At 39.8% G+C, this 25,503-nt stretch overlaps 1 protein-coding gene across 1 annotated transcript in view; it reads right to left on the reverse strand.

Annotated features, from left to right (window-relative positions):
* Window positions 1-25,503, reverse strand: part of ELP4 (elongator acetyltransferase complex subunit 4) — a 224,632-nt gene that overhangs the window by 178,423 nt on the left and 20,706 nt on the right. The window contains exon 3 of the mRNA XM_058663218.1: window positions 21,273-21,394. Within this exon, the coding sequence (XP_058519201.1) occupies window positions 21,273-21,394 (122 nt within the window). The remainder of the gene's footprint in view (window positions 1-21,272; window positions 21,395-25,503) is intronic.

The following is a 25,503-nucleotide window of genomic DNA, read 5'->3' on the forward strand; positions in this document are numbered from 1 at the left end:
GACAAGGGATCCAGGCTGCTAGACATCCAACAAAGGAGAAACATCATGGAAATTATTAGGACAACAGAAGTGCCAGAATAACATCTCTGTAGACAACCGAGAGACCAAGAGGCTAAAATGGAGTAGGAGGGTAAGGATTTTAGTAAAGGTTTGGGATGAATTCGAAATTGATACAGTTTAAGAAGATGAGGCAGTTATTAACACCAGAAAAGACCAAATGTGGGCCTAGCAGTGGCTCACAGCTAATCCTCCACCTTCAAGTGTCTGGATCACATATGAGTACCATATAGGTTTGTATCCCAGCTACTCCACTTCCTATACAACTCCCTGCTTGTGGCCTGGGAAAGCAGGGGAGAACTGCCCAAAGTCTTGGGACCCTGTACCCATGTGAGAAACCCAGAAGTTCCTGGCTCCTGGCTTTGGATCAGCTTAGCTTTTGCCATTGTGGCCATTTGCGGAGTGAGCCAGTGGATGGGAAGTCTTTTGCTGTTTCCTTCTCTCTGGAGATCTGTCTTTCCAATAAAAATAAATAAAAAGACCAGATGTATAAAAAAGAGAGAAATAATCCTAGAATCTTAAACTATGGACAACAAATTATTATAAGGTAAACACTAAGCACTGACTAAACCAGGAAAAAAAAATTTAGAAACACTCGAGAGCTAAAGAAAAAAAAAATGGGGAAGGGATAATAGATATAAAGACTATGAGAAGAAAAAGAGTTATAGATACGAGATCAAATATGGGGCTGGCCCCATGGCATAGGTTAAGCTTCCATCTTTGGTGCCAGCATTCCATATGGGCATCAGTTTGAGTCCCAGCTGTTCTACTTCTAATCCAGCTCCCTGCTGCTGGCCTAGGAAAAGCAGTGGAGGGCGGTCCCAGTGCTTGGGCTACTGTACCCACAATGGAGACCTAGAAGAAGCGCCTGGCTCTTGGCTTTGGATCGGTCCACTCCCACCCTAAGTAGCCACTTAAGGAGTGAACTAGTGAACAGAAGATATCTCTTTTTGGCTCTCCTTCCCTCTCTGTAACACTGCCTTTCAAATAAAAATAATAAATATTTAAAAATAATAAGAAACCAGACAATTAATAAAGGTCTGTATATATCCTTCCTCAATTCATTTTAATATAATATTAAAAGAATTCTAACATTAGATGCTTTAAAAACCCTTAAAGTATTGAGTATGTTATAGAGTCTCAAAGAGCATGCCAAGTTTATTGTAGGGAAAGCTGGCACCAATATTTCTTTTTTCTTAGAGAGGATGTTTCTAAAAATCATCGGATTCCAAGAACAATTAGTGCCTCCTGTATAGCTTCCATTGGGGATAGCCTTATCTTGATGAGGATTTTCCAACCCAACGCACTTTTCCGAAGTGTGAGGTAGAACATGAGAGGAAAGGAAAGAAACAGGAGATAGGAAACAGCAACTCTATGCTTCCTTCCCATCCCACTTCATGCCATCCACTTTGTTATTTCTTTTTTGCAAGCTGAAATGATTACAAAATTCTACAAATCAAAACGCATGTGACTTTTAAAAAACTCACTTCTGGCATTCCAATATTACTAATGGAAGAATGTTATAGAAATCTCAGTGTTTAAACCAAGTTTATATAAAAATACCTAAATAGAGTGTGTCTATTTAGATATACTCTCCTCAAATTTCAAGTATTCCATTGTGAGTTTCAGGGGCTATATTTAGCTATCTTTTATTCTTTTTCTTCAATGATTGACTGATTTCTTTAAAAGGCAGTGTCGCAGAGGGAGCGGAAGATGCAAGAGAGAAATCTTTCATGTGCCGGTTCACTCTCCAGATGCCATCCAAAATCTGGCTGGGATGAAGGAGGAGTCAGGAGCTGCATTTGAGTCCAAGTACTTGGACCATCTTCCAACTGCTTGCTCAGGTGCAACAGCAGGGAACTGCATTGGAACTGGGGCAGCTGACACAAGAACTGGGGCACAATAGGGAAGGCTGGTGCTGCAGGCAGTAGCTTAATTTATGTGACAACGCAGGCCCCATCTTGTTCTGGACAATGTGATGAACTGTATTTGTCCTCTTTAACCTGTCTTTATATTAATAAAATCTTGCCTCAGTAGGGCTGATCCTGGGTTTGTGAGCTTCAGGGGTGGGGGATCCAGCGATGCTTGGGACGCCTAGCCTGGGTACTTGGACTCGCCTGCAAGAACATGTCCTACTTAATGAAAAAGGTGGAGCAGTGGACACAGGCTCTGTTGTAAAAGGAGAATATGGCAGCTCATTTGGTGCTGTAGCAGAAGGAGAACAGAACTAACTGGACAACTACCCCAAATAAACGATGACAGCAAAAAAATCTCAGTGAACGGAGCCAACGGACATTGGAAGGATGACATCATCTTTGGATCGGTGAAACAGGCAGCATTTCAGAACTATCCAAACCACTTGGACAGAACCCTCGGAATAAAACCCTCTATGTACGCATTGAGACTCTGGATTGATATGAGGTGGTGGTTCCTCATCCCTGGGTATTGGGACATGTGGAATGGCATGAGTGGTTTCCCCTTTTGTCTCTCCCTTTCCCCCAAGAACAACAAGAAGAAAGAGCAAATTTGGAAGCAATGAGCTCACCCATTTTCCCTAAACCTTTCCCACCCTGATCAAGCAAAATTTATAAAAAAATAAAAGTGAAGATAACATAAAAAGCAGATTTACAAAGTTCCACACAGAAAGTAGGAATATAAAGAATAAAATTTCTTTCTTTCATTCAAATGAAAGAGTTCAGAAAATTAATATGAATCAACAAAGTGGCATTACCTTTGGATAAAAAAAAACAGATTTTTTTTTAATTTAAAAATCCCATATGAATCCAAATTATCACAAACTTCTAATACCAATATATGCTCTATTATTAAAGTATTGTTATTTTTACTAAAAAAAATTTATCATTACCAATAAGATGCAGTAAATATATTTCTTTCCGTTTCAATTCATGCCTTTGTGTGCTTACTGCCACATTATTTTGTGGTCTTTGTTTTGGCAGATGCACAAGCAAAATCTAATTCCAACAGTTTGACCCTTCTCACTTTTTATGTTCTCTAGGGCATAATAAAAACCAAGATACAATCCCTCAGCAGTTAATGAAGCTTAACCTCACACCCTCTTAATTACCAATGCATTACACCAACCATGGGCATCATACTTCTCTCTAAGCTATTTTACAATTCAGGAGAAGTACTACTGAGCTATTATGTAGCAACATAATCCATGCAGCATGAGAAATCCTTCTTAAAAATAAAATCTTTTGATCCTTGCAGGTTTTGGTAACTGTATAATTAATACTACTTAAGCATTATCCATGTATCAGTAAGTATATTATATTGTACCAGTAAGTATGTTACTTTGTTGATTTTTGTTTGTTTAGGCAACTTTTACTTTCTGAAAGTTGGAATAAAGGAAACAGTACAAGGATATCATTGCCATAATTCAAATCCAAAAGTATTCTGGAATCTAACTGAATATCTTTATATTAAAGGTATATTCTTGACATAATTGTCAATTAAAGTATTTAGAAGTATGAGGCAGGGCTGACTTCAGTTGTTAAAAATATTTAGAAAAATATCAGAATTTGAAGAAGTCTTAATAACAGGATGTTGCATTTCAAAAAATGTTAAAACACATATTTTTACTAATTAATGAATTAATTTTTCTCTATGCATATTTCAAACTAAATTCAATCTGGATCAGAAAATATTTTGGTACAATTTAAGGTTGTTTTTTCTTTCTTGAATATAAATATGGCAACATTATCGTTATCACAAGAAAATGAAAAGCACTTTTGCCTCAGAATACAGTCTTAATTAAACTTGTGAGTTGACAAGAGAGCTTCAGTTGGCAACAATAACCATTTCATGATCCGAAAACAAACAAAAAATACAATGTTTCTTTCTTTTTTTTTTTTTTTAAGTTTCTTTTTTTTTTTATTGTTAATTATTTTGCATTATGTGACAGTTTCATAGGCTCTGGGAATCCCCCCCTCCCTCCCCCTCCCCTCCCCCCGGTGGATTCCTCCACCTTGATGCAGTATTACAGTTCAAATTCAATCAAGATTCTTTCCTTGCAAACATATACCAAGCATAGAGTCCAGCTACTTATTGTCCAGATGGGTTGAACAGTTTCTTGGGGAGACCTTTTCTGGTCTGAAGTTTGAGCTGGTAGAATATCATCACAGTCAATTAAGAGTCCCAATATAACATCAACAGCAATTTGCAATGTTATGGAATTGACATGGTTTTGAGTAACCAGTGTATTAAAAAGAAAAAAAAAAAAAAAAAAGGAAAACAAGTCCTAGCCACAACCTATGATTAGCTCATTGACATTTCAATTTTAGTTCATATACAGGACCGGCTGCTCTATACCTTAAAATGGCCATAAGGCACCATTCAGCTGTTTCGTGTCCATTTCATCTTAGTAAAATACAATGTTTCTTAAAAATTTTCTTTCAAGCCCTCGCACATTTCTTGCTTTAACATGTAAACCAGGAATGCATTGGGAAGATTTCTAATTTGCCCTTCATTGTTCCTGATTGAGACAGAGGGAGAGGATAATACGAAAAACAGGAAATGGAAGTCTTTACTAGGAATTCAAAAATGGAGGGAAAGGATTACCACCAGTAAGAAATTAAAAAAAAATCTATTAGTTACACACAAATAATAATCTAATTAATTTAAAATATTACATTCTAACTCATCACTTTTTAAAAATATCAATCACAGAAGGATCTCCAAGCAATGTATGCCAGTGATTAATCCCCGAGTTCTCAGATCTGGTAGTGAGATTGGGGAAATGAGGTAAGACAGCTTCACATTCATTATCTCTATTCTAGCAATAGATCAACTAATATCAAAAGTCTAAATTTTGACCAAGGCAGTTTGCAAACTCATATGGATGGTACTGACTTAAAATAATTTACTTTGAAGGAAAATAATACATTGAGTTTGTTTGCTTCCTGATATTATTAGCTTCTATATTATTTTCTCACACATAAAAAACCAAAATCATTAAGCTGTACAGATTGCTATATTTTATCAGTTTTCTACATAGGTTAGGATGAATAATTTATAAACTTTATAATAAAATGTAAAATTTATATTACATACTACTTCAAAATTCCATTTTTTTCATAATACGCATTTCTACAAATGTTTTGAATATCTATGTACGGATTTTAAAACTTTTGCACTAAAACAGACTTTAATTCCACCTTCCACAACCTCTGTGAATATCTCTTACATAAAAAGATACATATAATTCTAGAGTGTGAGACTGTGCCACATATTTCTTTTTAAAGAAAAAATCTTGACAAAAATACAGTTTGAGAAATGTTTTAAAAAGTGATCTGGTATTTCTAGTTAATCATTGATATTAACAAGCTCAACTAGTGAAATTATGTGCATTAAATCCTCTCAGCAAATGTTCACTGTGGAAGGGTTTATTAATCTGTTTTTTAAGAAAATGTGATAGCTGCCCATCCATATTATAGCAACAGGTGATATATAGTAATTATCTTAGTTACAGCAGGATTTATGTCTGTAAAGGATTCTCTAAAAAATTTCAAGTATAATGTGTGGATTAAATAATTTCTAAATAACTGCTATAACTGAAATTTTTAAAATAAATAATTTTGAAAGAAGATAGAAAATGGTATTTATTATCATTAATATGTTTCACACAGAATTCACAGAATTTTTAAACTTTCTGAAAATAAATATTCTAAAGTTCTTAAGATATGTACTGTGAAAAAAGGCTATCAACTGGGAATGGAGTGAGGTGTTATCTTTATGGAAGATGCCAGGATTACTTAAATATCTTGCTTAGGGAGGTGTAAGTGGCAATTATTTGTTTTAAGTCATTTTATTTTTCCAGAATGGACCCACATTATGGAAAATGTTATAAGCAAAAAAATCCTTGTGGTATTGTGGACTATCAGAAGAGATTGCATATCTCTTTATTAAATTTTGGGGTATGTTTTTTTCAGAACAATTGGTGTTAGTAGAATAACATTGATTCTCTTTGTGCCCTTTGATTACAGAGAACTAGACGCAACTGAGTAACAGCAGTAAGTAGTTACTTTAATTTGATAGCAAGCTGTATGTTATAACCTGATTTAAGAACGATAAAGGTAAATTCACCTCATAGTGATCTGTTATTCCAATGTAAGTCTTCAATTTGCTGTCTTCAAAATAAAAAACAGACTTAAATAAAACAAATTATAGGCTGAATATTACACTAATGATAAGCAACTTTGTCTTCATTAACATACCATATTATGAAAAGACAGTTACTATGAACTAAAGTCTCTTTGTACAACCACATATAATTTCCCTGATTTTGACATTTGTTTTGTGCATAACAATACCCATAACTATTCCTTTAAGATTCAAGATAGTTTCTGAAAATAAATTTGAGGCCCAGAGTAACTGCTTCAAGATTTTGAAAACTTCATTTTAAATCTGGAACTCTGGAATAAGGTAGCTAGGGTAAATATTACCCTTTGTTGATATGAATGGTTAATTGACTTACACAAGGTCTTGAAGTTAGGTAAGCAGTAATACATTGTAAAATCAAAGCTCAGAATCCAACATATTTCACCATCTTGGGGATAAGTTCCCTATGATAAGGTCTGACATTTTTGCTAAATGACAGTTAAATCTTCTGCACATTAAATTCCTCACTGACTGACTCATAAACACCGATACCAACTGTGTCCTTAAAATGTTGGGAAGGGACCCGGTGCAATAGCGTAGTGGTCAAAGTCCTCACCTTGCATGCACCGGGATCCCATATGGACACCAGTTCTAATCCCAGCGGCTCCATTTCCCATCCAACTCCCTGCTTGTGGGCTGGGAAAACAGTCGAGGATGGCCCAAAGTCTTGGGACCCTGCACCCGTGTGGGAGACCTGGAAGAGCTCCTGGCTCCTGGCTTTGGATCGGCACAGCACTGGCTGTTGCGACCCCTTGGGAAGTGAACCATCAGACGGAAGAAGTTCCTTTCTGTCTCTCCTCCTCTCTGTATATGTGCCTTTCCAGTAAAAATAAATAAATTTTTCAAAAATGTTAGGAAGAGTGGTCTTCACTAGTTAGTAACAGAGAAGTGGGGAGTGAATTTATTGCTCTTTTCATTTCTACCTACCCCTTCATTCCCTTGCCAGAGAATCAGGCACATGCCATCTTTAAAAGTTGGCTACAAATGTAGGTCATTGGAAGCAGTACTGAGCTTTTGCAAGCCTTTCTTGTTGTGTATGTGTGTGTGTGTTTTTTCCCAAAGAAGTTCTAACTGTAGCTGCCAGAGGAGAACTTGGAATTTTAAATAAGCTCACACAGTAGCCAGTGGTTTAAAAATGAAAGAACGACTGAAGCCCCGGGGTCAAACAGCAAATTTCCGGCTCAACTAAAGGGCAATAAGCACTGAAAAGTGTATATATGGCCTGATCTTTTTTTTTTTTTAAACAAATAACATGTTGAAAAAGAAATGAAGGGAACATTTTGACAATTGTTTTGCATCAAAAGCTCTTGTAATATATGCACTCACATGAGGAACAGGAAAATACACAGTGCTAACAGTTTGAAGGAAATAAATTATCACACAGGCTGTGAAATGCAACGTGTGGGAAAACAGAGTATGCATAAAGCTTACAGAATGGAATGAGAAAAGAAGCAAAAAATTGTAATTCTCTATAATATGTTGCTTTAGTACTGAATCACCAAAATTACAACTTCCGAAATGAATGAAAATGTTCATATACAGGAGGCTGTCAAACAGTTAATGGAAAATGTGTTATCAGGAAAACCTATCCATGAATCTCAAAACTTTTTGCATCAAAATAAACACACCTTTTAATTCCATTTATCATAACCTTTTTGGAACATTCTCATATTTGGTCCACCAAAAGATGTTTTGGAAACTTCATTTTTACAGTTACTATGTTTTTTTGGCAGAACAAGGAAGACAGGAGTTGGATCTGAGATGTTTTTGTGTTCATTCAAACGGCCGGTCATATGACAATGTATGCAGCGAGCAGACAGCCGGTTACTCACTCGGTTCAGACTCCTAATTTTGGTTCTATGGTCAGAGAATAACGGATAAAATGGCAGCTACAGACTTTTCAATCTGGGTACCAAACAGTCAGAGGGAAAACAAAACTACATAATTGAAACTGAACTTTTTTTTAAACAAATAATACTGCTTCACGTAAATCTGAACCAACTATTATCTCTGATTTTGGGCAAAATCAAATAATCCAATAGTGTCTGCGAAATAGGATGCACTGAATCAAATCTTAAATGATTTCAATATTTGAGTCAAGATCTGATATTTTGTAATTGAAAGTTACTGCAAATTATTGAAACATTTTAATTTTAAATTGACAAAGTTCATGAAAATGAGGTGTAAAGGTGTTGGCCTATGTTTTCCCATTTTATTATAGCCTGTTGCTATGTTAATGTTGCCAAATATGAATTGATTTATTTTTAATGAACTTGTTACTTCTTTATTCTGTGACTTACGGATTACTTATAAAGTCAGTATTCAGTTTCAATTATGAGAGATTGTCTACACATTACATAATTGAAGTCTCATTTTAATAAGAGTTAAGCTTGAGCTATGTGTTAATATATTAAATGTTAAAAAAAAACCCAATTTGTGCTACATTCTGTTCTGAGACATCAAAGCAGTTAAAACATTCCTGCTGGTAACCATTTACTTCCCTGAGTACATATTTTAAAAAACAAAGTTTAAGTTTATTTAAACCAATGAAGCCCCCATTCAACTTTATTTCAAAGTGGCTTATGACAGGTAGTGAATAATAATCTGTGTTATTTTGTCATTAACTAACAAAACTTAAAGGAATTCACCCCTTGTCCTAGTAATTACATACATCTTTCTGTATGATCATCATCTGTTTGACATGGCATCACAAATATTCAAATTAAATTTTATAAAATTGACTTTGGTATGTTATGAAACACCATTAGATTAACATCTGAAATATTTTATTTTCTCCAATTCTATATGCACATAATACACGTGAAAAATATTGAAAAGGCAGGTGAGTGTTTGAAACAGCAGTTATGATGCTTCTTCGGATGCCCACATTTTCATGTTGGAGAGCTTGTGTTTCTGTCCCAGGTTGGCTTCCAATCAACTTCCTGCTAACTGGCACTTTACAAAACACATAAAGTCTTAAATATGCGGGTACCGCCTCGCACATGCACGACCCTGATGGAGTCGCAGGCTCCTGGTTTCAGCCTGGTTCAGCTCTGGCTCTGACAGGCACTGGAGGCATGAACTAGCATCTCTGTCTCTTTCATTAAATAAAACAGGAGCAAAATGTTTAAAATTGTAAACTAATATAAGAAAGTACTTTTTAAACTTTAAAGAAATGTTTACATGTGGATGTGCGTATATGATTTTTCATAACAAATCTGATAAATATTTATAATTTTAACATATAAAGGTAAATTTTATGATTTTTAGAAGACTCTGAATAGAAGTTTTTGGTGATGAATACTCATACTCGGTTTGAGCTGGTCAAGAAACTTCCTTTGCTCAAATTAACTGATAAATACTGATATGTGTTTTAAAATCACGTATTTTATTCTATATGATTTTCTAAGGGTTGTAATTCTTAAGTAGTTCATTTTTTTTAGCAGACTTCCTGAAAAACTTTGACTACAATAGACATGAATATGTTTTCAAAGGATGATGGAAAAATTGCTGGGTTGTTATATAGTATATCTTAGGCAGCTGATAGGCTTTTTTCCCTTTACATTTTTTTTTAGTTATGTGCAGCCTTAAGATAATAATGGCCTACAAGTTTATCTTTTCCCTTTTCTTGTACCACAAATATGTGCCTTGTTATAACTTACAGAAATTGCCAAATATATTTCATAAAATTAAAACTAAGCAATAACATTCTCTCTCAACTCCCACATTGTATTTTAAACACTGTTAACAACTAATTTGGTCATTCATTGGAAGACTGCAGGATTAAGCTGAGAATTTTAAGTATTGCTATAATTAAATTAGACACACTGGAATTTGATTAAATTATAGAAAAAGCTACTTGTCTGTATAGTATTCAATATTACATTTTATGTATTGAAAAATTATCTACTTGAGCAAGAGACAGAGAAAGAGAGAGAGAGAGAGAGAGAAAGAGAGAGAGAAATGTGTTCTCAACAGCTGGGGTGAGGCTATGCCAAAGCTATGAGTCAAGAATTCAGTAAAGAGCTCCCCAAACTGGAACTGGGAGTGGAGCTGGGCCTTGAACCTAGGCACTACAATATGGATACAAGCATCCCAAGTGATATGCTAAATGCCCATCCCCAAACTTGCTATTTGAATAAATACAACCTGTTATTCTTCCAATAGGCTACTCATAAATAAAATAAAATAGCAACAATACTCACTATAAATCAAATGCTAAAAAACATGTTTTTGTGGTAGCAATCATATATTCTAAATGCCAAATAGAGAGCATGGGCACCAGTGCAGTCTCCTATCTTGCAATGGTGCAGGGTGCAGGCGGATTCAAGCAGATCTGGCAGTGCAGGCTTGCAGGGGGCCTAGGAGCTGGTGTCAGCAGGGGCATGCAGGTACATGGGGGCTCACACCCAGGCAGCTGGAGCAAGCCTGGGGATTTCCTTGCATGCTTGGTCCCAGGCAGAGTAGGGGAAGGGGAGGGCAAAGGCCTAGATTAGCATGCTAGTGTGGTGTGACAGTGGACCATGCTTGGGGAACCAGGAATGTGTATGATCTTGGTTGGGAGGAGATATAGGGTCCCAAGTCAGTATGCCTGGGTCACTAGTAGGTGGGCAGAGCTCCAGGCCAGCATACCACTCACTGGAAGACTAGGCTACAGAACTGGGCTAGGGAATCCATGCACTCCTGGGCACAGGGACTGTGGATCAGTCAAAGAAGAGGGTAAAGGAATATGTAAAAGGGAGGACCGCTGAAGTGAGGAATAATTTCTGAGGGAATTCCATCAACAAGGACACTCTATTTGCAGGTAAACAAGAGGGCTGACATCCAGCAGTTTGGAAGAGGGAAGCTGGAGGATTGTTCTGGGTCAGACTAATGCACCTGTCCACTTGGAAGATATGAGTTGGGCTAGTTAGGATTGACCACCACTGACTACCACTCACTTGCACACACTGAAGTTAGGTTTGGAAGCCTACCTGGCAGGGCTAGATCACAGTGTCATAATAGGGGACGGGTAATATTAGTCTGGGCCATGACTCTAACCAGTACATGAGAACCATGTCTGGGGGCAGAACCTGTGGGAGATACGTGGGTACACTCCTGTGGAACTGCAATTTCCACTGGTTTGCTCAAGAGCTGGGGGTAGTGATGGGCTGAGTTAGGCATGAGCATGAAACCCTCCAACACTCATAGATACTGGGGTTAGGAATAGACCAGAATGGTTCAGGTTGCAGAACCTTCAGGCACTTCCAAGATTAGGGCATGGGGCAGGTCGGGCCACAACATCCACCAGCTCATGCAAAGGCTGAGACAGAGTGGGCAGACTATGCTGGGTAAGGATCTAGCACCTAGCAAGTGTGAAATCTGGGTTTGGGAGTAGGCCTGGTGGGGGAACTTGGGAAACTCCCCTGGTAGGCTGTAGCTCCCGCAGGTGAGCATGTAATTCAGATCTGTATGATGGGAAGGCTGGGCAAGGTAGCTCCACCCACTGGCAAGTGTGGGGGTTGGTTCTGGAGGTGGATGGCCTAGGAAGAGCCTGGCCAATCTAAGCTCACTGGCATGTGCAGGAGTCAGGCTAAAGCGCAGGTCATGCCGGGCTGGGTTCTCATACCTACTGGTTTGCATAAGCCAGGGATAGGAGCAGACTAGGCAGGGATAGGCTGCAGCATCTCCCAGTGAGAGCTGGGACTGGGGGTGGGAGGGGTGGGTCAGGTCAGGCTGCAGCACCTGATGGCAAAAGTCAAGACAGGGGATGGGTTACGCTGAGCTGGGTCAGAGCAACTACTGGCACACACAAGATGTGTGGCTGGGAACAGGCCTGGTTGGGAAGTTAAAGGGATGCCATGGCTGGGTTGTGGATCCCACTGGTGAGCCCGAGAACCAGAATCAGGGAAGTGATCTGAGCTGGATATGACTGCAGTGTCCTTGGCATGGCTGTGGAGTAGGTCTGGGGTGCACTGGACCGGGCTAGACTCCAGAACCTACTGGCTTGCAAGAGTGGGTATAGGATGGGCTGGGTCAGGTCTTGGCAATCACTAAACCATGTGGCTGTCACCTGGCATGGACCAGGTGTGGCTGGGCACCCAACAGTAAAAACTAGAATGAGTGTGGGCCAGAAGGGCAAGAAGCCTATTCCTGCCAGGACAGGAGGATCAAATCAGGCTGGGCCAAGTATTCAACGGTGTGTGCAAGATCTGCCACTGGGAGCTGACCTGATAGGGGAGACTGGGGAACTCCTCAGTCAGGATATAGTCCCTACGGGTAAGCACAAGAACCAAGGCTAAGAGCAGCCCAGACCAGGCAAGGTTATAGTACCTGTTGGCATAGGTATGGCTCAGGTTCAGCGGATTAGGTTGGGCCAGTTCATAAAACCCACTGGCAGATCTGAGAAGCAGGATGGGATGCATGACAGGTGGGGTTGGGTCACAACACCAGCCAGTTCACATTAGGGCTGGGATTGGGGGCTGTCCTGGCTGGGTTAGGCTGCAGAACAAGCCAGCAAGAGCTGAAACAGGGCTGACTGGATCGGGTCAGGTTATAGTACCTGTTGTTAAAGGCCAAGGTAAGTGGGGCCATGCCAGACTGGGCCATCAGTACACCTAAGACCCAGTAGGGCAAGTGAGTCTGGTAGGAGGTAGTGAGGACTTCCCTTCTGGTCCACTGCTCCTGCTGATGAGTGTGAGAACTGGGGCCGAGGGCAGACCAAGTGAGGCTGGGCTAACCAACTGCATCGACTGGTACATGCAAGAGCCACAATAAGTTCAGGCTGGTCGAGTTTTACCCCAGCATCAGCTGGCAAGTGCTGGGAATGTGGGAAAAGTCCTGTCAGACTGCAGAACTACCTGGAAAGTGCAAGATTCAGGACTGGGAGTGGGCCTTTTGAGAAAACTGTGGGCAAATCTGATGGGGTGCAGCCCCCACCAGTGAGCATGAGAACCAGGATTGGTAGTGGACCTGGCTGGATAGCTGGTAGTGCCCATCAGCATAAGTGTGGTCTGGATAGTGGGGCTGGTTGGACTGAGTTAGGCTGCAGCACCCATTTGTGCGTACAAAACCCGAATGGGATGAAGACATACTGGACCAGAACATACTGGCATGTGCAGGAATCAGGGCCAGGCCAGCTGGGGGTTATTGGGTGTCGCTCAGACTAGGCTGAAGTTTCCAGTGGTGTACATTGAGGGCTGAACGTGTGGTGGGCAGGGTTTGGTTGGGCCTCAGCATCCATTGTTTGTGTAAGAGATGGGGCTAGAGGCAGAACTGACCCAGCATCTGCAAACACCCCAGTGTGTGTAGGCTAATGTGTGTGACAGACCGAACTGGACTCCATACTGGCAAGCACACACAAGAGCCAGATGTGTAGTCATCACAGATGAGGCTTCTTTTGGAATCCTTCTGATCGAACTACTGGACTCAGTAGTCTAACATGGAGTGCATGTGTCAGAACCAGTCCTCCCAAGTTGCTAAGGTGGAGCAGTGGACGGCATGCCCAAATGCACATGGAGGATTTGGCAGTCCACTGGAACCTGCAGAGGTATCATAGCAGAGAATGGAGGGCAGAACAAATTGGACAACTCCCCTAGCCAGGCATTGACACAAATATCTGGATGAATGGAGACCCTAAGGTGGACTATGTCAGCCAACGGGCCTTGGAAGGAATTCTTTATCCTTGAAGCAATGAAATCAACAGCATTTCAAAACCATCAAAGCCATTTGTGCAGAACCCTCAGAACATGCTCCACATTGGGGACCCTGGGATGGTATCAGGTGGCCACCCCCCTTCTGATGTGGATAGGATGCTGGGTGTGGCTTATTCCCTTTTCTTACCCTTCCTCCAAATATAGGAAGTACAAAAAAAAACTTGTATACATGGTCTCATCCACTTTCTCCAAGTCCCTGACTCTTCTCACCCTAATCTGTGTTCCACAAGGGCATGCATCCATTTCAATGATGTAAACATCATCAAAACAAAATTCAAAAAATAGAAAGCACAATGGGCATGAAAGCATAATAGGTAGGACATATTCACTAAATCAACTGTGGAAATTTCACAACATATATCATATCATCATATCCATATAAATGGGGTTTGGGTGGAGACAGACATGGAAACAGACAATTTTAAAACAAAACAATATGTAATATTCCAAGAAGAGAAATCCACATGTATGTACACATATTTATCTAGGGGATCTATATGAGGAAAGCAAGTATACAAAACTTCAAAGTGCAGATACAATGCAGTATACATCTCTACTTCAGAATAAAAGATAAACGCCCAAACTGTTACATAAATATTCGCAATAGGAAAGTTGGACTTCACATCATTTTCTATACCTACAATGTCAGGATATACTTAATTAGAATAATAATGGACTTGTAGCTGCTGTTGAAGAACTATAATATTGTTATATATGTAAACAGTGAGGAGAGAGGATAGGGAGAGGATAGAAGGGGAAATCCTTGAGCCTAAGGAATTCTTAAAAATAATTTTTAAAAAAGACATAAAATTAGACTAGTTAGGGTTCTGTATGATAAAGGGAACCAATAAGGTGTGTGTGTGTGTGTGTGTGTGTGTGTGTGTGTGTGTGTGTGTATAATAGTCTTTTTTTCTGCTAGTTTATTCCTCATATGGCCACAAAAGCCAGATCTTCTCCAGGTTGTAGCCAGCAGAGAGGAACTCCATCCTTTTCTTCCACACGGGTGGCAGGGGCCCAAGGACATGGGTCATCTGCTGCTACTGCCATCTCAAGATGCATTAATACAGGAAGTTGGATCAGAAGAAACTGGGATTCAAAATGACAATCTGATACGGGGTGTTGGTATTGCAAGTGGCGGCTTAAGTTGCTGTACCACAATACAAATGTCATCTTTGATTTAAACCAATTTTTATTCTAAGTATTAAATTCTGGATTTACAGTTGTAAAAATTATTTTTTTTAGTGTTCTAAAATTCATTCATTGTTTTCTAGCCTGAATTTAATGCATCTAAATGTCTGCTGCCGTTTTTCAATCTTCAGTTCCGTCTGAATTGTGGTATTCCTCTTCAAATTTTCAAGATTTTTACTTTAGCATGTGTTTCAAGTAATTTGAAGTTTTTTTCTCTGGGACTTTTATACTTGTAGTTTGCCAACCATCTTAGAATTATGAATATATAAATTTCATTATTTTTGAAGATTCTTCCTTTAGCTCACTGAATATTTAAAATATAATTATAATAAAAGCTAATATGTTTATCTAGCTCTAGCATGCACATAATTTATTTTTGGTTTTAATTGAGTTTTTCCTTTTATAAATTACATTTTAATTAGCTATGAAATACTATATTATCCTGTTAGGCATAAAATATTTTTGTGTTACTATCAATAGATCTGAGTCTTGTTCTGGGACACAGACAGCTATTTTACCAGTAAGAGTAAATGCTTTCAAGCTTTTTAAAAACTTTATTTTTATTTTTATTTTTATTGTAAAGTCAGATATACAGAGAAGATGAGAGACAGAGAAGATCTTCCTTCTGCTGACTCACTCCCCAAGTGGCTCCAACAGCCAGAGCTGAGCCCATCTGAAGCCAGGAGGAGGGAGCTTCTACCATGTTTCTCACATGGGTGCAGGGCCCCAAGGCTTTGGGCCATTCTTGACTGCTTTCCCAGGCCACAAGCAGGGAGCTAGAAGGGAGGTAGAGCAGCCGGGATACGAACCAGTGCCCATATGGGATCCTGGCACATGCAAGGCAAGGACATTAGCTACTAAGCTACCATGATAGATCCTAAGCTTTGTTTTTAAGTTCGTCAGGACAAACCAGAGTGTTATTTATAATGTTGGGATAATTTTCCTTACTACCAATGTAAAACTTTTCTTAATAATCTGATATTCTGTGAATTAAGAGGTTTTCTACTCCAGCAACTGAAAGCAGGTGTTGCTTTTTGTTTATTGTGTTATTTTTTTTCCTAACATTTACTTATTTTCATCAGAAAGTCAGACTTACAGAGAGAAGGAGAGACAGAGAGAAAGATCTTCCATTGGTCCACGCCCCTAGTGGTCACAATGGCCAAAGCCAACACCATCTAAAACCAAGAGCCAGGAGCTTCTTCTGGGTCTCTCACACTGGTGCAGGGTCTCAAGACTTTGGGATAATCTACTGCTTTCCCAGGCCACAGGCTGGGAGCTGGATGGGAAGTGGAGCAGCTGGGATACAAACTGGCGCTCATATGAGATCCTGGCGCATGCAAGGTGAGGACTTTAGCCACTTGTTAAGTGTAGGAGGACAACTTTGATCCTACTTAATCAATTTTGGCTCTGTGTCTGCAATTTGTTCAGATTTGCTGTACCTTTTAGAGGTTATCTTTTAAAGTCTAATAAATTTAAAGTCTAATTTTTTCCATCCTTTAAAATTGTTCTATAAATGTTTACAATAAATTGCTACTTGTATAAATGACAGGATATTTTATGAAAGTTTCATGAAAACACTACTATTTGTAGGGCCAGCAATGTGCCACAGAGGGTAAAACTGTTATGTGTTTTGCTCTGCTCTGTGGGAACAGTTTCAAATTGCGGCTGCTATATTTTTGATCCAGCTCCCTGTTAATGTGTCTGGGAAAGCAGCAGCGGATGGACCAAATGCTTCCGCTCTTGCACCTACATGGAAGACTTGGAAGAAGCTACTGGTTCCCGGCTTTAAATGAGCCCAGCTTTAGCCACTGCAGCCATTTGGGAAATGAACCAGTGGATGGAAGCTCTCACCCCTGTCTCTCCTTTTTTCTTCCTGTACCTCTTTTAAATAAGCAAATAACCTCAAAAGTCTTCACATTCTCTAAAGCAAAATGTACAAGTATATATGCTAGATTTTATCACTGAGTTGCAGCAACAAAGAAATAAAAATATTTTATTTTAAAAAGCATGGATAGGCCTTCTTATTTCTGGCTTGTGAAAATTTTTCTGTGATGCTACAAACGTGTGATATAATGTCTCGGCTTAATACATTGTGTAATATGCTAGGAAGAACTGGTCTGGCTTTCTCATGACAATGATTTTGAGCATTTCTCTGTCATTCCTAAAAATTGCATCACTGACTAAAAACTAACCAAGAAAATTAAAGCTGGACAGAAAAGCAAAATAATAAAACCTTAAGAAATTGTTGCAACAACTAGACAATCAAACAATATGATAGGTAGGACCAACATGGTAGCCCAGGGGCTAAAGTCCTTGCCTTGCATGTACAAGGATCCCATATTGGTGCTGGGTCGTGTACTAGCTGCTTCACTTCCAACCCAGCTCCCTGCATGTGGCCTGGGAAAGCAGTAGAGGACAGCCCAAAGCCTTAGGACCCTGCACTTGCATGTGAGACCTGGCTCCTGGCTTCGGATGGGCTCAGTTCCTACCACTGTGGCCACTTGGAGTGAACCAGCGAATGGAAGATCTTTATCTCTCCTTCTCTGTGTAAATCTGACTTTCCAATAATAATCATGAAAAAATTAAAGCTAATAATTGTCCTTTCAACTAGATAAAAACACAGGATTTATTTTTGTCATAATATGTTATGACAATATTAATTTTTCAAGGTTTATTTATTTAAAAGCCAATGTGACAGAAAGAGGGGAGAGATCTCCCACCACAGGTTTGCTCCCAAAATACCCACAAGAGCTAGAACTGTGACATTCTTCCAGCTCTCCCACGTGGGTGGTAGGAATCCAGTTACTGGGGTCATCTTTTGGTGTTCCTCAGATGCATTAGCGGGAAGCTGAATTAGAAGTAAAGCAGCTGAAACTCAAAGTACACACTATGATAAGGAATAAAGTGCCCCAAGTGGCAGCTTAATAAGCTATACTACAATGCCTGTCCCAGTAATGATATGTAGTAGGCAAAGTCTGATTCATATAAAGGACTCATATGCTAGCTTTAACTTCAGTGTTAGCAGAACTTTAACAGTGTGACACTAATTTTTATGTAGATGTCTGTTGGTATTTATTGAAATTTATTGTAAGTTAGCATTTATTACTCTGAAAATCACTCTAAATGAGATATTTGTCATATTACGGGCCATGTACTGAAATGGTAAATATTCTATGAAGAAATAACTTCAAATCACAGACTTTATTCAAACAATATCTTAAGCTGGGTTCCCTCTCTAGAAAAAGAAAGAAAAAATTTTGAAAGTAGGAGCTGTCTTAGGGTAAAAGTGTATCTGTATTAAAAAAGATTCAGCAGGGCACAGCACCAGAGCCTAGTGGCTAAATCCTTGCCTTCCATGTGCCAGGATCCTATAAGAGCTTTGGTTTGTGTCCTGACTGCTCCACTTCCCATCCAGCTCCCTGCCTGTGGCCTGGGAAGGCAGTAGAGGATGGACCAAGGCCTTGGGATCCTGCATCTGCATGGCAGACCCAGAAGAAGCTCATGGTTCCTGGCTTTGGATCAGCTTTGCTCTGGCCATTGCAGCAACTTGGACTTTCAAAAAAAAATTTTAAAAAGATACAATATAGTAATCATATATATCATCATAACTGTATTCATTTTTTGTATTCAAAAGCAAAATAATGTGAAGTATTCTAATTTTTTATTGTTCTTCTGAGTTATATGATTTTTAAAAGATTCATTTATCAAGGGATAGTGCTATTTTTTCTAGTATTTGCTAATCTAATCTAATATAATTGATCATACTAATAAAATTGGTCACACTAATTCCATCTAAAGTTTGAAGGTTAAAATGAAAAATTCAAGGTTCTTTTAAGGATTTTTTTTTAGAATGATCTATTTATTATTTGTAAGACAGAGTTACAGATGGAGAAGGATGGACAGATAGAAGAGATATCTTCTATCCACTGGCCACAGTGGTCAGGGCTGAACCAGGGCAGAAGCCAGGAGCTTCACCTGGGTCTCCCATGTGGTTGCAGAGACCCAGTATTTGCACCGTCTTCCCAGGCACATCAGTTGAGAGCTGGAGCAGAAATGAAGCAACTGGGACTCATACTGGCTGCCAGTGCAGCAGGCAGCAGGTTAAAGTGCTATGCCATAACACTTGCCCTAAGGAATCTCAGAGAGTTAAGTCATGCTTTCTGATTCATAAAAAAAGATTTATATTTTTAAAAATCTGCTTGTGCATTAGACATTAACAAAACTATAAAAACATACAGTGGGAATCAGGAGCAATCCTGACAGCTGCTTAACAGGAGGTCATGTGCACAGGGCAGGTGGGGACCGCAGAATGGAGCAGAAGAACAGGAGGAGGCTTGTATCCCAACCCTGGAGACTCCCAGATCCTCACCTAGGACTATCAGCACGGGCACCAAAGGCTATATCCCAACTGCCAAGGAGACTACTGGGAAATGGAATGCCCTCATAGGCCACCCCCCCAAAAAAAAAATTAGATTAAATAGACAGAGACCAATAAGAAAAGCTTAGAACAGACAGGAAACAGTCAGCTTGGACTCACATATACCTTACTAGGTAGGACACAAAGATTAGTTACTCCTCACCAAGGTATTGAAGATTTCTCTGCACACCCCCATTAAACTGTTCTGCACCTCAATTGTTAACATATGCCTTGTTAGAGTTATAAGCCTGTTTGGACTATCCCAAGTTCAGTAAAAATCATGCTTCACTACTATAAGCTGCTAAATACAAAAATGAAGATAGACACGAGACAGCTGAATAATGCCCTATAACCATTTTAAGGTGTATAGCAGCCGGTTGTGTATAAGCTAAACTTGAAATGTCAATGAAGTAGTCACAGGATGAGGTTAAGAACTTCCATTTTCTAACATATTAGTCACTCAATACCATACCAATTAACCCCATAATGTTGTAAATTGTTATTGATATTGTGTTTTGAGTTTTCATTTGAGGGGATGATATTCTGCCAGCTCTATTTTCAGACCAGGGATAGTCTCCCAATGAAACTTTTGAACTTACCTGGAAAATAAGACGCTGGACTCTATGCATGGTACATGCTCACAATGAGGTAATCATGACTGGATATGAACTGTACTACTGCAGCAATGTGGAGGAATCCACCATGGGGGGAGGGCATGGGAAGGGGTTGGGAGAATCCCAGAGTCTATGAAACTGTGTCACAAAATGAAATAAAAAAAAAATCTGCTTGTATATAGTCAATGCTGGAATGAAAATAGATTAATTAGATCAAAATGAGAAGGCTATAATTAGAGGTAAATAATTAAAGGATATTGGCCCTTTTCTTCAGTATGTAACATCATATGGAATTGTTTGCTATTAAACATGATCATCATGAATGCCTGATTAAAAACTTTATTTAGCATCAGCTTTCAAAAGTTTAATGAATGGATTATATTTCAGAAAAAGAAACAGATACAGAAGCACACTGAGGAAGGTCTCCCATCTGCCAGTCTGCTCCCTAAATCCTTGTAATAGCTCATTAAAGACGGTATCTGGGACCTCAGTTCATGTCTCTAATGTGGATGGTGGGGATCTCATGACATGGGTTATCACTGGCTGCCTCCAGTTTATATGAAGAGGAAATAAGAGTTAAGAAGAAAGCTGGAACTCAAACCAACACACTCTAACACTGGATGTAAGTGTAGCAATCCCAATTAATCTTTTAATGTCTAGGTTAAATGTTCACCTTTAAAAAGTGTCACCTTTAAAAAACATATTTAAAATGAAACTGTGCTCAAATCAACTCAGTATTTTTCACTGAGATAAAAAGTATGGTATAGTAAGGAAAGGGAGAATAGGATAGGAAGTAAAAAAAGAACTATGAAACCAAGAAAAAATTACATATGGCAAAACAAGGGAGAGGGAACTAGAAAAGAAACAAAGTATTCTTAGAATTTTTGAAGAAATATGCTGAGTCTGTTTTCTTTGTATTATTATCACCTTAACATTATAATTGTTTAGAATTGTGTTATGATTAAATATTTGCTATGATCCTGAGAATATAATGTATTAATAAAGTCCTAAAAATATAGATGTTCAAAGTATTAAATGTATATATACATAAAAACATATCTTGACCACATACTGTTTTCATGAAACATTCAAAATGCAACATTGAGCTAATATGTTTTATACCTGTAGGATGTCAGTAGGCTCTTCTTCAGCAGACGCAATTAATAAAGTATGTCCACTCACGACTCCCTCTGCCAGGAAATACTTGAAAAGCAAAGGTGAATATATATTATATTTATCCTCTTCTGTAAGAAAAAAAAGATTACAATAAGAATAACTTCATAGAACAACCACACTGACATGTTTTTATAGTATTTCCTCCTTAAAACAAGTGTAAGAGTATGTCCATAATTATGTCTCTTTAAGGTAGAGTCAGATATGTTAAGATACTTGTCAAGATAGTCAGTGAGAAAACAGGGCTCTAATAGATGCTTGATGACTCCTAAGATTATTCACCAACCACTACACTCTGAAACCCACAAACAGGATTATGTATGTGCACATCACAAATGAATAGGAGTTTTTTTTCTTCAGTAAACATACAAAAAGTCTTCTAAGGCCATTAACCACTAAATGAGTATTATAACTTACCAACCAATCTCCAAACTCATACTTTATTTCTATTTTGTCACAATAAGTAATCACTTGATGTATGTAGCCAACAAAATGGTGCCAACTGGAGACCATTAAGCTCAGTAAAATAAGCCAATCCCCCAAAGACAGTATCATATGTTCTCTCTGATATAAGGCAACCTTCATACAAAATACAAGATAAGTAGATACATAGATAAATATATGTTTACATATATTCACCTAGAGAAAACATCTAATGAAGACTACCATACCAGGAAGTAAAGATACAGTGCAGTATGTCTATCTACTCCCAAATAAAAGGACTCCCAATGAAACTGTTAAATGTATCTTGACAACAGGATGCTGGAATCTACTATTGTTTATATCTACAATGTCCTGAGACACTTAAATAGCAGAATGATGGACTTGTGACTGTTGCTGAAGGACTATAATATTGGACTAATACAGGGGGAAACAGTGAGGGTGTGAGGATGAGGAGGGTGGAAGGGGAAATCCTTGTGCCTATGGAACTATATCATGAAAAAATTTAAAAATATAAGTAACATTTACAAAAACTGTATTACACGCACAGTCTAGATGTAGGTTTGAAATCCAAAAAATAACTCAAAATTGAAGATTTTAAGTTGATTAAATGAAACCAAATGTTTTCTTTACAGTTCTTTTTGCATTTTTTGTCTTTTCATTTCTCTTTAGTCCCAAACTATGAATAAAAGTCATTATTACAGATATTTCTTCTGCAAACATGTTAAATTATTTATGAATTTTTTACATAATAAAAGTAGCTTCAATTAACCATTTTCTCTTCATTTTGCTGTTAGGGTATATTTTTATATTAGTTATTTATCTTTTAGTACATTGAACACAACTTCTAAAAAAGAAAGAAGCAAACTTACTGCATTGTCTAAAAGGAGAGTAACTACCACAAAGCCCAGGACAGAGGAGGCAGATTATGCCAGGTACGGGCCTAGCATCCACTGGCATGACCCAGGCCATGCAAGATCTGGGTCTGGGAGTGGGCCTGATAGGGTAAACCTGGGAAACTCCCTGGTGGGTTGTGGTTCCTGCTGGTTAGCTTGTGATTCTGGCCTGGGTGTTGGTCAGACTGGACAGGGTAGCTCTACCCTTTGGAAAGAGTATAGGTTGACTCTGGAAGAGAGTGGACAGGGAAGGGCCTGGCCAACCTTAAATCACTGGCAAGAACAGAAGCCAGGCTAGAATGCAGGGCATGCTGGACTAGGCTGTCACACCTACTGGTTTGCATGAGCCAGGGATGGAAGTGGACTGGGCAGGGCCAGGCTATCGTGCTTGATAGTGAGAGTCAGGATTGAAGATGGGTTGGATCAGGGCCAGGCTACAGCACCTGATCGCAAAGGTCAAGACAGGGGATGGGCTACACTGAGCTGGGTCATAGCAAACACTGGCATGTACAAAAATCTAGGGCTGCAACAGGCCTAGTTGGGGGGCTAAGAGGATTCCCCAGCTGAGTTGTGGTTTCCACTGATGAGCATGAGAGCCAGAATGGGGGTGGTGGTCTGGGATGGACATATCCGCAGTGTCCCTGTATAAGAATGTGGACTGGGTCTGCAGTGGGCCAGACTGAGCTAGACTCCAGTACTGATTGGTGCTTATGAGAGTCAGAATGGGTGTAGAATCAGCTGGGCTGGGTTTCGACTCCCACTGGGCCATGTGAAAGATGCATCAGGGCTTGGTCTAGGAGTAGCTGGGCTGTGACGCTGAACAGTAAGAACCGGATTAGGTATGAGCCAGTTGGGCAAGGCTACTGTTCCTGCCAGGACAGGAGGCAGACTAAGTCAGCCCAGGCCAAAGACCTATTGGTGCATGCGAGATCCATTACTGGGAGCTGACCTGATACAGGAGTTTGGAGAATTCTTTTGTCAGGACGCAGTCCCTGCAGATGAGTGTAAGAACCAAAGCAATGATCACCCCAGAACAGACCAGGTTATTCATGTGTCTGGCGGCATACATGTGACTCAGGTCTGGGGGTGGGTTATACTGCTGTAATTCATAATATCCACTGGCAGATCTGAGAACCAGGACAGGGTGCAGGACAGGCTGGGTCTAGCTGTATCACCACCAGTTCACATTAGGGACAGGACTAGGGGCTGACTGTGCAGACTGGGTGTCAGCACCAGCCAGCGCAAACTGGAACAGGAACAGACTGGGCCAAGCCAGGCTGTAGCACCTGCTGGCAAATGCCGAGGTGAGATGGGCCATGCCAGACTGGGCTGCAGCACCCACCAGCACATGCAAGATGGGGGAAGGGGTGCAAGCCTGGTAGGGGAGGTGTAGGGGCTCCCCTGCTGAGCCATTGTTCCTGCTGGTGAGCATGAGAGCTGGGACTAGGGACAGATCAGGGCTACAACACCTGTTGGCCCACATGTGAACTGGGTTAGGGGGAGAGCCAGACTGGGGTAATCGATTGTATCCACTGGTGCATGAATGAGCCAGAATAAGTGCAGGCTAGTTGGGCTTTGCCACAGCATCAGCTGGCAAGTGCTGGGACTGGGGGCAAGTCCTGTGTGGCTAGACTGCAGAACCAACTGGAGTGTGCAAGATCTGGGACTGGGAGTGGGCTTTGTAGGGAAATTGTGGGCACCTCTCTTATGGGCTGCAGCTCCCATTAGTGAGATGAGAACTAGGACTGGCGACGGGCCGGGCTGGATAGGTGGTGTCACCCATTGGCAAGAAAGTGAGCTAGAAAGTGTTGTCAATTGGGTTGAGTTAGACCTCAACGCCCAATGTACTGTATAAAAGCTGAAAGGGATGTTGGACAGACTGACCAGTCCAATGCACACACTGGCAGGCACAGGAAGCAGAGCTGGAGGCAGGCTCAGTGAGGGTTATTGCGGATCACTCTGACTGACTGGGCTGCAGCTCCCAAAGTATGTGAGGACCAAGGGTATGGTGGGCAGTGTTTGGCAGGGCAGCAGCACCCACTGGCTTGCAGAGAAAGGAGGGTAGAATAAATTGGTCAACTACCCACAGTGAAACTTGACAGCAAACTCTTGGGCAAAAGGAGACTGAGATGGAATATGTCAGCCAATTGACCTTGGAAGGATTTCCTCATCCTTTGAGCAGCAATATCAGAACTATTGCATCTCAGAACTAACAGCATTTCAAAACTATTGAATGAACTCGAGTGGAACACTCAGAACATGCCCTACAACAGGGGCTGGATCTAGGATGACATCAGGTACCAGGGAGGCTGGGTGGTGTTCTTTCCCATGGTATTCTCCCTTACTCCAGATACAGGAACAAGAAAATGTGTAAGCAATGGTCTTGCCCACTTTCCCCTGATCCTTGGCCCTTCCCACCCTGATCAACTATATAAATACCATCAAAAATAGCTTAAAAAATAACATATCACAACACAAGCAAGGGAACGTATGCCAAGCTCATAGCCAGCATCATATTGAGTAGTAGAAAGCTGGAAGTATTTCCACAATGATCCATAAACAGGAAAGTATGTTCTCTCTCACCATTACTATTCAATATATTTCTGGAAGTTTTAATTAGAGCCACTAGACAAGAAAAAAAAAATCAAATGGATCTAAATGGGAAAGGCGGAAATATAGTTATCTCTATTCACAGATGATATAAGGCATTACAATATCAGATTTCAAGACACACTACAGGACAGTTAGTGTAGCTCTAACACAAAAACAGACATGCAGACCAATAGAACAGCATGTATCAATGGCCAACTGTTCTTTAGAAAATGAGTAAAAATCTCTCCCTC

Source organism: Ochotona princeps, chromosome 4 (genome assembly GCF_030435755.1).
Source record: "Ochotona princeps isolate mOchPri1 chromosome 4, mOchPri1.hap1, whole genome shotgun sequence".
Lineage (NCBI taxonomy): Eukaryota > Metazoa > Chordata > Mammalia > Lagomorpha > Ochotonidae > Ochotona > Ochotona princeps.